General features: G+C 34.1%; 1 protein-coding gene across 3 annotated transcripts in view; it reads right to left on the bottom strand.

Annotated features, from left to right (window-relative positions):
* The window catches only part of LOC130682127 (probable ubiquitin carboxyl-terminal hydrolase FAF-X), a 193,361-nt gene that overhangs the window by 139,761 nt on the left and 37,822 nt on the right, over positions 1-15,778 (bottom strand). For 2 of the 3 annotated variants that reach the window (XM_057496256.1, XM_057496258.1), the window contains exons 11-13: positions 7,475-7,681; positions 5,034-5,170; positions 3,325-3,458 (exon numbers count right to left, since the gene is read on the bottom strand). In XM_057496256.1, the coding sequence (XP_057352239.1) occupies positions 3,325-3,458; positions 5,034-5,170; positions 7,475-7,681 (478 nt within the window). Of the gene's footprint in view, positions 1-3,324; positions 3,475-5,033; positions 5,171-7,474; positions 7,682-15,778 lie in introns of all 3 variants that reach the window. The other variant, XM_057496257.1, reaches the window with a different exon arrangement.

The raw sequence follows: 15,778 nt of genomic DNA, 5'->3' as shown, positions 1-15,778 counted from the left end.
CACAAGGAACTATTCTTTAGCCAGGTATACCAATTATTTACATTTTGCCAATTTGTTTTATCAGTACATTTATATTCGTTTACATCAATTTTGTCAATGTAACTATGTTGACAATAAACTGAAAACATGACACTCTACTCCTCACAACTAGGTTTATTTCCTAATAACAAGGACATAACCATAGTATGTTCGATTTTAAACATGTCTGATCCACTGCTTATATTCAGGTTTCATTAACTATCCCAATAATGTTCTTAGGCTTTCCCTTCTCTCAGTCTATAATCAATCAAATCTAAGTTCACACACACTGAATGTAACTGTCCTCTTAAACCCAGAATTTTAATTTATCTGTTTGTTTCTTACCTTGATTATTTTAAAAAGTAAAGCTCTTTGTCAAAGGCCACTCAGTTTGGGTTTCCTTCATATTATCTCTAGTTCTATTCAGGTTATGGACCTTTCATAAAATAATACCATTAACTCCCTTACACTGTTATATGCTACCGGTCTGTCCCCATACTTAAAATGTTAATTTAGATCACTCAAGATGTTCCCAACAAGTTTCTCCACTAAAGAGTTCTTACTCTTCCCTTTGTAATTAATAATTTGTCGGAAGATGCGCTGGTACTATGTCCATACTCTGGTACTCATCAAACTTTCACTGAATAGTTTTATAATCCATTATTTTTCCTACATTATTAGTCGACACTTTCCTCAGCTTATCTACTCATGTAACGATTGACTTGAGAACCTATAAACTGGAAAGGTTATAATCCAGAGCATCACTATTTTGATGATAAATTGTCATAGATTTGGCTGGTGTGATATGACACCTATTATCCTTTGGACATGCTTATATATTGTCTAAATAAATTTTGCTTTCTTACCTAAAATGTCCAAGTCTCATCGTAAAACCTGCCTGAGATAAGCCTGAATATAATTCACTTTCCCAAAGAGCTATTAACTTAATAAAATGAATACTAGTTATAAATATATTTTAAATTATAAGAACCCACAATATTTAAAAATACTTTACAGTTGCCAAGTAGAAATGAAATAGGTCTACCAAGTGAATTAGCATAAGTCAATGTCAGGATATTTATGTATTCTGATACTGCACTGTTGTTGAATCACACATATAAAGAATTCTTTTTATGTTAGTGAACGGTCCTGAAAATAATCAAATGTCATAATGAAAAGAACAGGAAGAGTAATGGGAACGGGCAGTCCTTACAAAACACAAGTTAAAATAATTAGTATGTCCTATAAAGCTTTTTCAGGAATCTGGCAACTAACACTTTGAGAAGAAAATGGCAACTAACACTTTGAGGAGAAAGAAACAAAATTGTATTATAGTTTATTGGTGCACCATTTAAGAAAGTTTTAAAAATGATTCAGGATGAAAAATTGTGGTTAGTGAACGAATTCACTAAGGAGTCAACAGAACTTGGTTTTGCCACATGTAAAACTCGAGGCATTTTATTCAGCTGCTCTAAGATAACATGAAAACAGAGTTGTTTTGCTGCCAGTGGGCAAATAATTTTTCCAAAATCAAAGATGACAGTAGAAATGGAATATAATCATGGCAAATGCATAATACTGATTAAATAAAACTGAGGAAAACATCAGTGAACTGGAAGAATCTTACTTTATCTTGAAGAGATTTATGCAACATGCTTCTTACAGAGATGCAATCACCATAATTTGTGTCATTGTTACTTCTATGTCACAGAATACATTTAATGTTACAAGTTTTAGTTGGGAGAATTAACATTATCCCTACATTGAAAACCAACTAATTAAGCAACATTAGTCAGACTTGGAAAATATTCTACTGAGGAGGAAAAGTTTATGGGTAAAAGAAACAAGTAATACGAAATAAATGAATTCAGATGAACTCAATAAAATAAACATTCAAGTCCTTGGTATGTTGGCAAATACTAATCACAGCAAACTTAAATAACGTGCAAGTTATACAGCTATTAAGGGTTGGAGCTAGGCTTTAAATCTAGGCAGTTTAACTATACAGCATGCATTTGTATTTCTAAGCTTGCAAAAAAGCAATATAAAGGTAGAAATGAAGAACGCTGACCTTCCTGTGATCATGAGTGAGATAAAGCAGGAACACAAATACAACTTGTGCTCCCAACTGACTGCCTTGGCCATTTGGTCTTTATGAACTATGACATTGAAAGTAACATTAAATCATGCAAAAATGAGGTAAATAAAAATGATCACAGACTTAAGTATCTGACTCGACTTTTGGAAAAGGGTCTTAACTGTAGGTAGGGGGGCTCTGTACCACCAGGAAAGCTTGATAGCATAGAAAAGTTGAGAGAAGTACGTACAAACTTCAGGCTTATTTATTTTGGCTGCTCAAGCTAGAGAAAATTAATCAAGTTTTATGCCTATCCTGCCTTCCCTATCTAACTGTCTGGCTAAGAAGGAATCTTGGATTCCAATTGGTAGTACTGAAATGGGAATAATTATAGCACCTGATACTTAGCTGTAAGACCAGAGTATACAGAATGGGTAAAAATAAGAGTAACAGGATATAATTAGATCACTAGGAGTATCTGAAGAGTTGCTAATATTATCACTACATTTCTTTAACGTTTATATGGGTACGTGTGTGTTAGTAAAAAAGTGAGGATTTTTGTAAGTAACTTATTACTCAACTATACCGTACCACAACCACTAAAGGTACAAGCTCATACACAGAATCCACTGTTCTAGCCAAATACTGAGGATTACAAATATTTATAATATGTTTAAACAATTTCAGATTCTGAGAACTGGTGAGAATATTTGGTGACTACTAATGTAGTGATTTTTACTACGTTTCTGTGAACAACGGAAAACATTAATTCAGGGTTATTAGAAGTGATTACAACATTATGAAAGATCAGACTTTGGCAGAATTAACAACACGAGAATTAGCATCCAGTTTTCTTGAAAGGCAGTTAAAAGTTGTGGCAGTAAGAAAGCAAAGGTTCAAAGAGAGTTGTGCATGTCCAAAAGAGTAGCAACAAATACAGGTAAAAGCAGACAGACTTTCCAGATATGGGAAGATAAAAAAAAAATCAATCCAATGAAATAAACAGAGACACAGCCTTATACAGTGCCTTGAAAAGCTGGCCTAAACTTTATATTGTGTGAGATCTGGAAGGCCACGGTGGACACATAAATGAATACAAGTCATAAAACTAATTCAATTCCATTTCTTGGTCCTCTTAAAAATAAACATACTGTCATTCTGATGTAATTAAAACATGGAAGGACGACCGTGTTCATTCGTAGTAATTCATTTTAGGTTATAATACATACCTTTAACATACAGCCGCATGCTATTCATGTATGCTGCAAGGTTTTCTGCCACCAGAGCAACTAAGGTATGACTGTGCTGAAGTTGACTGATTAAATCATGACGATAAAACGCACGAGGACTTTGCTGAGTCTTACTAAAATGAGAACAGCCGAACAGTTTAATTAGGCCAGTGAACACTGTTATGACTAAGAGTTTACAGACTATATTCTACCTAGTACTTTACAAATTTAAAAGGTTTTACATTCATAATACAAGCTGAATAATCCTCCTTTTAATAAAATACCAAGCAACTTAAAAGAATGTCTCAAAACAAATATTTATTCCAATATTATCCATTATACTCATACTGTACTAGTATCAAAGCACATACGCAAGTTTACTTCATCAAGGATATTAATCATTAAAGGTTCACTCTGGAACACTGAGGCCAATTTTGCCGTGGAGGGCACTTGAAAGATATCTAGGCTCCCTTCCCGTTTGCCATTTTCAGTAATGTAACAAATCAAAACTCATGTCATTATTAGTTTACTGGTTATCAAATCACCAGCCTTGGAAGACCATATACAGTATTTCCTGTACAAGTGCAAGCGGAAAGTTGATGAGTTTGAGATATGACAAAACATATGTAGTGGGTCAAGCATAATGAAAATACATCCTTCACAAAAAGGTATTAACAGATTATTACAGGAGTTTTCCCAGTATTTATCTCCATGCAATTTCCCAATTTCATGAACTCTTTCCAGCACTAGAAAAAAAGAAGCATAATTCAACATGACAAAACCATTAACGGTGACACTGTGTAATTTTGTTAAACAGGAATTCTGTTTACATGTATGATCATATCAATCTAGAGCTGTAAAGAATCTTGGCAACAGTTTAATTGTCTTAGACACAAGAAAAATGTTTCTACAAGGTTAGAGAGTCTTTCTAAGATTACACCCAGTCAGACAAAACTGGGGTTCATTAACTCATAATTACATTTTGGATACTCTTATACTAACACCAAGTTTTTTCTTTGAATGTCAAGAGTTCCAAAGATATCACAAGATTATAAAAGCATAAATTATTACAATAACCACCATTTAGCATAAAGACCAAATAAATCACATTAAGGTGTTCAAGAAAAAAACAGCTAAACAAAAAGTAAAATATGTCATTAAAGTTTTACCGTCTTTCATTATTTCTGTTATAGTCTTATCTTAAAAAATTAACTTTTAAATTGAAATAAATGTTATCACCCCTCTTCCCTAGTATGAAATTAAAGTTAATAAAAAATGTTGAGAAATACAAGAAGAGTAGACCAATTAAAGAATAATAAGGGACTGTGTGAAATACTTTCATGTGGGCTAAGAATGCGTACTGGGCCAAGGAAAGAAAACTGGGAGAAATGTTAATATGAAATGAGGAGTCGAGATGAATACAACCCATACAAAAACAATGTATGGCATTAACTGCTGGAAGTTCAAGACAATTTGAATGAAGAGTCCACGGCGAAATCTTGACTCTGATACTGAATTGTTATGTAACCTGAGTATGTCACTTTTGTGGCATAAAATACAAAAATGAACAAAATCAAGAACTGTTGTTTTGTTTCAAACCTTCATTAAGTTTCTTGTTTTCCTACACTTGCTTCCTTAAAATTTGTTTTCACTAATATCTGTTTCAACAGAACAAAAATTCAGAAAATTTTCTGTATGAAAAGTCTTACCTCAAATTTTTAGGGGCTTCACCAAATAAACTACAAATTTCTCGTATTTGTTTCAGTGCGGGTATCACCCACTTGTCATTTGTGCGAAGTTCTTCTATGAAGCGATCTATCCACTGCAACTTCTGTGTGTCTCGATCCTTATACAACAAACAAAAAGTTATGATTATACGGACCAGTATTTAACATAACTCTAATTTCAAATTACTCTGAGAGTTACAAAGTAGAAAAACCTCTCGGCTAAGCATCACAAAAATTATGATGTTGGTTCAAACAGAACGCTTTAAGTATGTTCTTATTTTGAAACTTTCACTCAACTTCCACAATGCAAAACACTACTATACAAATTCAGTGATCCATGAATTCAGAAATCTATCTACCAAAACATAAATCCAAAGAATTTAGGCACATTAACAAGAAATTTGATTTTGAAAACAAATCATAAAATGTGGATATATCATTTTTACTCATAAAACTGAGCAAAAACATGTATATTGGCGTTAGCCTGTTTTCCTAAAAAGAACAAAGATCAATGAAATGTGTATTTCATCAATAAAGTCACAGTATAATTTTGCAAGGAAAAAAATCATTAAAATAAAAACAAACCAATATACAAACAATGTTAGAGAAAATAAGTGTAAGTAATCACCTAAAGAAAAACTAAGAATATTAAAAGACTAAGTTCATTTCTAATATTCTGCCATGGTTTATTTACCTCCTTCCAGATTTTTACCTAAGATCACTAGTAATCAGAAATTCAGATTTCAGTACCTAACAAAATTTTAACTGTAATGATTCTGTTTTTGTGCATACATGCGTGGGGGAAAAGACAGTTCTGTATGTTCATTCAACACCTTCCCTGGAAGAATATTTTACAAACACTTGTACGTCTGTTTTTAGAAACAAAATAAGGTCCATACTATAAGTGTTTTCATTAATTACTATGGACATCAATAGTCATTTTAACGGCCACAATATATACTACAGAGTACAATTCATGATTTTAAGTGGTTTCCATTTTTCACTGTATGAATAGTAAAGAATGTCTACATCCACAAATATTGTGGTGTCTTCACACCATTTCCCAGAGAAAAACATCTGGATGTGAAAATACTGAGTGGAGTTGAATTCTGCACATCTTTATGAATTTAAAAATATTTATACATGAATATTAAATTTGTCATGGCTCTTAAAAGCATCTTGGGCTTGATAGCAAAGAGAACGATGTATTTATTGGTTTTCCGTAACAAAGACGAATGAAGGCTGAAGATGAAAAAAGCAAAACACTTTTATTAAATTCCATGAAACCCAGTACTTAATAATGGGGCAATGTGTAAGGCACCGTGTTAAGGCAATGATACGAATAAGAAATGTAAGGAGGAAGTAACAGTTCAGGGTTTATACCAAGTATTTTGCTTTGATTCACATTCATAAACAGTGTAAATCAAGTACAGTGTTAACACTATCATCTGATGAAACGATTGAATTTTTTTCCTTCGAAAAATTTGAAACTCTACATGAATTATTGCAAATAATACAATGTATTGCTGACAACTATGAAGCTCCCTGTTTTTAATCTATCTGTAAAGGACAAGTTGGTAAATTTTAGTTTGTATCTTCAGAACTGAAATAAATTTGTTTATATCAACAGGACTTACTGGCCCACAAACTGTAAGTGACATCTTAAGGGATTTTAATATGCCAGGTAAAGCTATTCTTTGAGTTTATTCACCTATCTATGTCTATATGTGCGTGTGTACGTATGACATATTTCTGATTAAGTCATTCAGTTCAGGAAATACTTCTGAACCCTCACAACTATCCGGTTTTCAAAACCCAAGAACTGTATCTTGACCATGATTAAATTCAAGTCCAACTGAAAGCAGAGAACTCTGCCCAGTCATTTTTTTTTAAGGGAACATATCATCTTTACTAAATTATTTAATCCACCTGTTAGTAGGATGGAAAACCACAGATAGAAATCCAGGAGAAAGTCAAAGAATGTAAGTAAAATTAGTATAAAAACACATAAAATTAGCAAAAAAAAAAAAAAAAAAAGGCATAAAGCTGTTGTGATTTGCCCATAGGGAAAAAGCTCTATTTGGAGTTTCGTTAATTTTATGGACTTCTTTTCAGCCATAATCTACCTTACCTCCAAAGTCACTACTGACTACCACTTCATGATTCTAGTTCACCATCGTACATTTAAAACAACTTATACAGTTGTTTTATCTATACAGATCCTTTTAGCAAGGTGATACACACTTAGTGAATGATAAGAAAACTTACTGAAAAAGTGAGAGGAAGCCAGACGTTTATGATAAATGTTAATTCTTCAAAATTATTTTAGGAACAAAATTAATGGCACTATCCTCTCAAGAAGTCATCCTAACTGGGAGGGAAGAAAGTCAGAAAAAAAATGAGCAAAGAAAACACTCCCATACCTGGGAAGAACTATCATCTAGTATTTTTATGTGGGCACTAAGAGCAAGGTCCATGATGTCTAGAGGCACATCATCACTGTGGGCCAGATTCCAAAGAAGGTTCAACACCTTCTGTGCCAACATGTCATCTTCACCGTGCTCTGCAAGACGACTTATCAGCTCAAGTAGCTTTTCACGTTGCTTTTTACTTGCATTTATCCAACTTGCCTAGAAGAAAATACTTGAATTACATAAATATCAAATTCATGCATATATTTATATCAACACTGCTTTAATTACATGGCTTTCAATAAAGTATACTGAATTCATAACATCCAAAAACAAATTAAGTGTATAACTGAACACTACCCAAGTCTCTTCAGGACAGTACTCATGGGACAGAAGGATCGAACTTCCAGGAAAAAAAAGAAGATCTCTATTTACAACTTAAACTCTTATAACTACTAACTTCAAAACTGCACATTGAAAGGATGAAAAAGAATACCTGATACAAAATGTTTAGGAGTCTTAAAATTCAGCAACAAAAAACATAAACCGATTGATAAACACAACCAGGCAGAGGACTTAACAGACATTTCTCCAAAGATACACAAAAGGCTCATAAGCAGATGAAAAGACGCTTAAAATCACTGATCATTAGGGAAATGCAAATCAAACTTACAATGAGATATTACCTTACACCCATCAGCCGGGCTACTATTAAAGAAAACAAACAGAAAACAAGTGTTTTCAACGATGTGGAGGAAATAGAACTCTTGGCCACTGTTGGTGGGAATGTAAAATGGCAGTGGTATAGAAGACAGTATAGTTCCTCAAAAAATTAGAAACTATTATGTTATGACCCAGCAATTCCAAATCTGTGTAAACAACCAAAAGTATGGAAAGCAGGGTCTCAAGGAAACATCTTTACACCAGTGTTGAACAGCAGGATTTTTTATGCACAGCGACTAAAACATGGTATCCATCAAGAGAATATTGGATATGCAAAATGTGGCATATCCATAAATTGAATATTAATCACTTTGAATGGGAGGAAATTCTCGTATGTGCTACAAACATGGGTCAAACTTGTGGACATCATGCTCAGTGAAATAAGCCATCCACAAAAATAAATACTGTGTAATTCTACTTACATGAGGTACTTATTACAGAAGTCAAAATCATATAGTCAAACCAGAGGGCTGTCAAAGCATAGTGAGAGTGAAATTGGTGCATTAACATTAATTTAATGAATAAAATAATCAGTTTAACTGGATGAAAAGAGCCACAGAGATGGATGGTGGTAATGGTTGCGTAACACTATGAACGTACTTACAGCATTATGAACATATTTACAAATGAACTGTACATTAAATGTTTAAGATGGTGAAGTTTATGGCATATGTATTTTACAATAAAAATAAACTGGGAAAAGTTTGTGTTGAGAAACAGGGTGGACCCATAAAGCAATAGGCCTTTTAAACTTTTATTTATTTTGGAATCATTAATGCACAGTTACATGAGCAACAGTGTGGTTGCTAGACTCCCCCTATTATTAAGTCCCCAGCACATACCCCATGACAGTCACTGTCCATCAGTGCAGTAAGACGCTACAGAATCATTACTTGTCTTTGCGTTATACTGCCTTCCCCGTGTCCCTTCCGAATTAAATTATGCATGCTAATCATAATGCCCTCTTTTTCCCCCTTATCCTTTCCTTCCCACCCATCCTCCTGTCTCTTTCCCTTTGGCAACTGTTAGTTCATTATTGGGTTCTGTGAGCCTGCTGCTGTTTTGTTACTTCAATTTTTTCTTTGTTCTTATACTCCACAGATGAGTGAAACCATTTGGTACTTGTCTTTCTCCGCCTGGCTTTTTTCACTGAGCATAATACCCTCTAGCTCCATCCATCTTGTTGAAATGGTAGGATTTGTTTTCTTCTTATGGCTGAATAATATTCTATTGTGTGTATATGTACCACATCTTCTTTATCCATTTATCTACTGATGGACACGTAGGGGTTGCCTCCATTTCTTGGCTATTGTAAATAGTGCTGCGATAAACATAGGGGTGCATCTCTCTTTTTCAAACTGCACTGCGGCATTCTTAGGGTAAGTGCCTAGGAGTGGAATTCATGGTCAAATGGTTATTTCTATTTTGAGTTTTTGGAGGAACCACCATATATACTGCTTTCCACAATGGCTGAACTAATTTACATTACCACCAGCAGTGTAGCAGGGTAACCCTTTGTTTGCATTCTTGCCAGCATTTGTTGTTCCTAGTCTTTTCTGTGTTGGCCATCCTAACTGGTGTGAAGTGGTATCTCATTGTGGTTTTAATTTGCATTTCTCTGATTATTAGCCATGTGGAGCATCTTTTCATGTGCCTGTTGGCCACCTGAATTTCTTCTTTGGAGAAGTTTCTGTTCAGATCCTCTGCCTACATTTTTTTTGGTATCATTAATGTACAATTACTTGAACAACATTATGGTTACTAGACTCCCTCTATTATCAAGGCCCCCCCACATTCCCCATTACGGTCACTGTCCATGAGCATAGTAAGATGCTATAGCGTCATTACTTGTCTTCTCTGTATGTACTGTCTGCCTTTTATGTGTCCCCTCCTGCTACACTATGTATGCTAATTGTAATGCTCCCCCTGATCCATCCCTTCCCATCCATCCTCCCCATTCCCTCTCCCTTTGGTAACTGTTAGTCCATTCTTGCTTCTGCCCATTTTTAAATTGGATTATTTGTTTTTTGTTTGCTGAGTTGTGTGAGCTGTTTACATCATTTGGATGTCAACTCCTTATTGGATACATCATTTATGAATATATTCTTCCATACTCTAGGATGTCTTCTTGTTCTACTGATGGTATCCTTTGCTGTACAGAAGCTTTTCAGCTTGATATAGTCCCACTTGTTCATTTTTGCTTTTGTTTCCCTTGCCTGGAGAGACATGTTCATGAACTTTTTAAACTTTTTTAACAAAAGCGAACATGAAGAAAAGAAGTTTGAAAAATTCTAAATTGTTGACCAAGAATAATCTTTAAAATGACCCCCCCCAGAAAAAAAATACTTTTGTGTTGGAGAAAACAAAATATTCTCCCACTAAACACAACTTAAAAATCTGGGAATTATACATAAACAAATATAATCTGTAAACCAGAGAAAAGCAAGCAGAATAGTTAGGACTTCAAAATCTGAGGAACAAGGTCGTTGACTTCCCTGGATTTTCTTTTGTTTCAAATACCATGGTCTTGAAGTTGGAAGAAGCCAGCAATATGGAAACACTGATGCATGCAGATGATGTAAGAGCCCCCCACCGCCACTGGCACCTCCCCGCCACAAGACACCTGTATAGTCAAAGAACCAAGAAAGGGGCAACACGGTATGATAGAAAACAAATATCCTATCCCGACAAATGATACAGAAAAAATTATGACCATTACCCACCTACACCACAAAAAGTTGAGTGGGGAACCTACACTTCATAAGACTTTAAACAAAGTATCCCAACACCTGAGTGATAAAAGAGAAGCCCAAGTAGGGAGAATTTCTTCTGCCAGCCAAAAGTAACAAGAAGCCCTTACTTTTGAGTGATGTCAAAGAAGGCCTGGTGGACAGTCAGGACATTTACTGTGGCTCAGCAGTAATAAGAACACCCCCACCATGGAACACACAGGGAGTCTGAACTTCCTTCTGGCCCAGGAGCAAGGAATGGTCGACCTAAGAAACAGGGAGGATGAGAGAGGAACTCAGAGCTCTATCTGACAGACAGTAACAAAAGGGAATTTCTCCTCTTCCCCTGCCTTGGTGGTATCAGAAAAAAAAAAAACAGTTAAAACAGAAGGTTTAAATGTCCTCGTAGTCTCAATAGAGGAAAAAAAACTTTCACTTTCGGTTCTAAGTTACTCAACATAACAAGAATCAGGAAGATGTTAAACTGAATGAAAAAAAGGTGAATGACACATGTTAAAGTGAAGTGACAAGATGTTACAATTATTAAAGATGTTAAAGCAGCCATACAAATTCTGCAAGGCCATCGAGAAAAAAAACAAAACATAACGGAAATTTTAAAAATGGATACTTAACTCAGGATGGGTGGACTATAAAGATGAAATGAATAACAGAGGACACAGAAGACCAAAAATAAGCTTAAGCCCTCACAATTCATCCATCACTAGGAAGTACACATGGTCTACGGCAAAGATTAACAGAGGTTCTTTATTTTGTAAAATGAAAAGATTCTGAGGCAAGCTCAAAGTAAAAGATTGGAAAAAGATACTTATATATTAAAGGAGAGCAGGAGTGGCTATATCAGTATCAAACATATTTTAGAGTAAAAAAATTATCAGAGAATGCATGGGACACATATCTATTGGAAATGGGTCAGTGCACCAATAAGACACAGCAAACCTAAATGTGTAATTACCAAATACGTGTATGATGCAAAATATGTGAAGCAAAACCTGACATAATTCAAAGGAAATGACAGGCAAATTCATAATGAGAGGCAGAAAATTAACTTTCCTGTCTAAGTGACTGACACAACTACTAGACAGAATATCAGCAAAAATACTTAAGAACTAAAAAACCCATCCACCAACAGGATTTACTTGACATATACAGAAACACTGCACTCATCCATAGTAGAATACAACTTCTTTTCAAAGTACCCACAGAAAACATACCAAGACAGATGATATCCTGGGTGATAAAACAAACACTAACAAACTTAACAGAATGGAAGTAAAACTGTGTCTCCATCCACACTGGAATCAAACTATAATTCAATAAACGAAAAGATGACAGAAAAATATTCTAATACTTGAAACTAACATAGTTCTGTGTTGTTCAAGAGATGCCTTAATAGAGTTTAAAAACATAATAAACTATAAGTGAAAATCAAATGCAGCAAAATTTACATAAAATATATGCAATTATGAAAGCAGTGGCAAGGGGGAAACATATAGAATTAAATCCATATATGAGAACACAGGAAATGCTTAAATGAATAATCAAAGCCACTTTAAGAACACTGGAAAAGAACAAAATAAAACCTGAAACAAGAAGTAGGAAGGAAATGTAAAAGAGGAGAACAAAAACGAATAGAGTTGAAAATAAAAATTGAGAAAACTAATGAAATAAAGACTTGGTTCTCTGAAAGGATCAATAATCTGACAAACTTCTAGCATGGTGAACAAAGGTAAAAAACAAAGTAAAAAACAGAGATAACACAAGTAACAAAATCAAGAATGAAACAAGAGATATGCCCCTATAGACTGTGGCAGATATGGTAAGATAATAGGGAGTGAGTGCTGGAAAGAACCCAACAACTGTAACTGTCAGTTTACATGAAATCAATCACATCACTGGAAAACACAGTTACGACATATCAACCAATACAAGACAACTGTAGAACTAGCACTACTAAGGAAATTAAATGCATGATTTTAAAACTCCCGGAAACAAAATCACCAGTAACAGGTAGCTCTACTGAAAAATTCTACTTGACACTTAAAGAAGTAACACTGTTGCTCATAATTTCTCCCAGAAATGTAAGAGGAAAAAAACACTTCTTCACTTAAACACAAAAAAAGAAAACTACAGACTGTGCCTCTCATGAATACACATGTAAAAGTCCATAACAAAATGTTAGTAAACAGAATTCAACAACATATAAAAATAATGCAGCATGACCAAGAGTGGCTTATTCCAGGGATGCAATACTGATTCCGTAATTGAAAAACAATTAGTACAATCCACTGCATTAGCAGCGAAAATAAAAAAATGATACAATCACTTCTATCAATGTAGAAAAAAGAAATCTGACAAACCGCTCATGACAAAAACTCTCATAAAATATAAATGGATGGGAACTTCCTCAATCTGATGAAAGGCATCCATAAAAAAAATACAGCTAACATTATTTTCAATAGTGAAACACCAATGCTTTCAATCTCCCTAAGACAAAAAAGACGTCTGCTTTACCTACTTCCCTTTAACACTGTACAGGACCCACGTGGTATGGAGACAGACGAATGAAACAAAACAAAGAACCCAGAAATAGTTCCATACAAACACGCTCAGTTAACATTTGACAAAGGTGCACAGGTAAATAAACACAGGTGCAATGAAAGCTTTTCACTAAATGGTACTATAACAACTACAGATACATAGGGGACTAACAAAATGAACAGCAACCTAAGTCTTACATATAAACAAAACCAGTTCATAATCAATCATATTAAACTGTAAAACGGCAATACTTTCAGGAAAAACAACATAGGGGAAATTCTTTGGTATTTACAGGAAGGCTGTAAATTCTTAGTTGTGACACCAGAAGTGTGATCCTCTAACATAACGTAAGGGGATATAAATTAAACTTCCTTAAAATTAAGAACTTTTGCTGGAAAAAGATCTTGAGGATGAAAACACAACCTAAGGACTGCGAAAAAATATTTGCATACCAGGTATCTAATGAACAACTAGGCCTTGGAATAGAATAAGACCTCTGTAAATTCAACAGTGAGTAAACAAGCAACCCAATTAGAAAACAGGAAAATGACATGCAGAAGTATTTCACTAAAGATTCAGCACACAGTAAGGAAGTATTTTAACATACTGGCCGTTAAGGAAATATAATTTAACTATGACATTTCTAACTCATCTATGAGAATAAAGAAAAAAAGGGCGACAACCTCAAATTCTCAGAAAGATGTGGAGAAAATGGATCATTCATAATATGGGTGGGATATTATAGCTAATCTGCTGAACAGTTTGACAGTTTCTTAAAAATCTAAATATGCCCTCAATAAATTACTCACAAATTAAATCCACCAACACAGAAGAGGATTATGCATCACAACAAGTAAGATTTATTCCAGAAGTGTAACACTTTGAATATACAAAGATCAATGTAAACATAGGACAAAGACAAAAAGTCCATACATCACAGTAGATACAGAAAGGCAACTGACTAAATGCAACACTTTTTCGTGATTAAAATAATAAATTAGGTACAGAAGGGAATTTCCTAAATCTGATAAATGACATCTACAAAGCCCCCACAACTAACATTATAACTAACGGCAAAAGACTGTCAGCTTTCTGACTAACATCAAGAACGCCCACTTTGCTACTTCTTTCAACAATGTGCTATTATGTTCTAGTCAGGATAATCAGGCAAGGGAAAACAAAAGGGTGCCCAGACTGGAAAGGAGGGAGTAAAACTTTCTATTCGCTAATGATTTGATCTTGCACATTGAAAATCTAGGGAATCCATTCAAAAAAAATCTATCAGAAGTAGTAAATATAATGGTTGCAGGACACAAAATGAATTTTTAAAAAATCAACAATATTTCTTTGTAAGGGGTGTGTTTTCTATATACAGAGTAAGAACAGTTTAAGACTGAAGAAACTACTTCCATTTACAGGTAACATCAAAAACAGTAAATTACTTCACTAGAAATTTAACAAAAATGGGGTGAATTCTAAAAAGGCATTGCTGAAAGAAATTGAAGTCCTAAGTAAATGGAAAAACACCTCTAAATAAATGTAAAAATTGTGCATATTCATGAGCTGGAAGACTACTATTACTACAATGGCAATACAATGCAAGCTAATTGCCAAAAATCTTATTCTAAATATCCCACCTAACCTCTGTGCAGAAGTTGACAAGCTAATTTAAAAAAATACAAAGTCAAAAGACCTACACTAGGCAAAATGGACTTAAAAAGGAAAAGTTTGAGTGTCATCTCTGAAAAAGTTCCTATCCAAAATCATTTACTCGTTTCTTTTAATGTTTTATTCATGAGAATAAACTTGAGTAAAGAGAAGAAACACTTCCTACCTTGAAAACGTTCTACAGTTATGTAACTGAATCAGTGTGGTGCTAAAATCATAACACAGAGATTAGTGTTAAAATAGAATAAGAAAAAACAGAAAAAACATAACAAAAAAACCCAGAAATAAAACCCTTGTAACTATGATTAACTGACTTTAGATGGGAAGTTCTTGTAAGAATAGTCTGTTTAAACAAATGTTGCTGGGATACCTGAATATATTCACATGCAAAAGGATATTCACATGACATATCCAAGAAATTAATTAAAAATGGAATATAGACCTAAATGTAAAAGCTAAAACCACTTATTAGAAAACACCTTTTAAAGTCTGTGAAGCTATAGGCAATGGCATCTTAAATATGAAACTAAAGCACAAGTGACCAAAAAAATACAGATTGAAAAGAAATTTAATTCGTTTTCATGAAAATGAAAACGTTCTATTTTCAGTGATGGAAAGCAGATTGCTTTTTTTCCAT

Source organism: Manis pentadactyla, chromosome Y (genome assembly GCF_030020395.1).
Source record: "Manis pentadactyla isolate mManPen7 chromosome Y, mManPen7.hap1, whole genome shotgun sequence".
Lineage (NCBI taxonomy): Eukaryota > Metazoa > Chordata > Mammalia > Pholidota > Manidae > Manis > Manis pentadactyla.
This window is presented reverse-complemented; position numbering and strand designations above follow the sequence as displayed.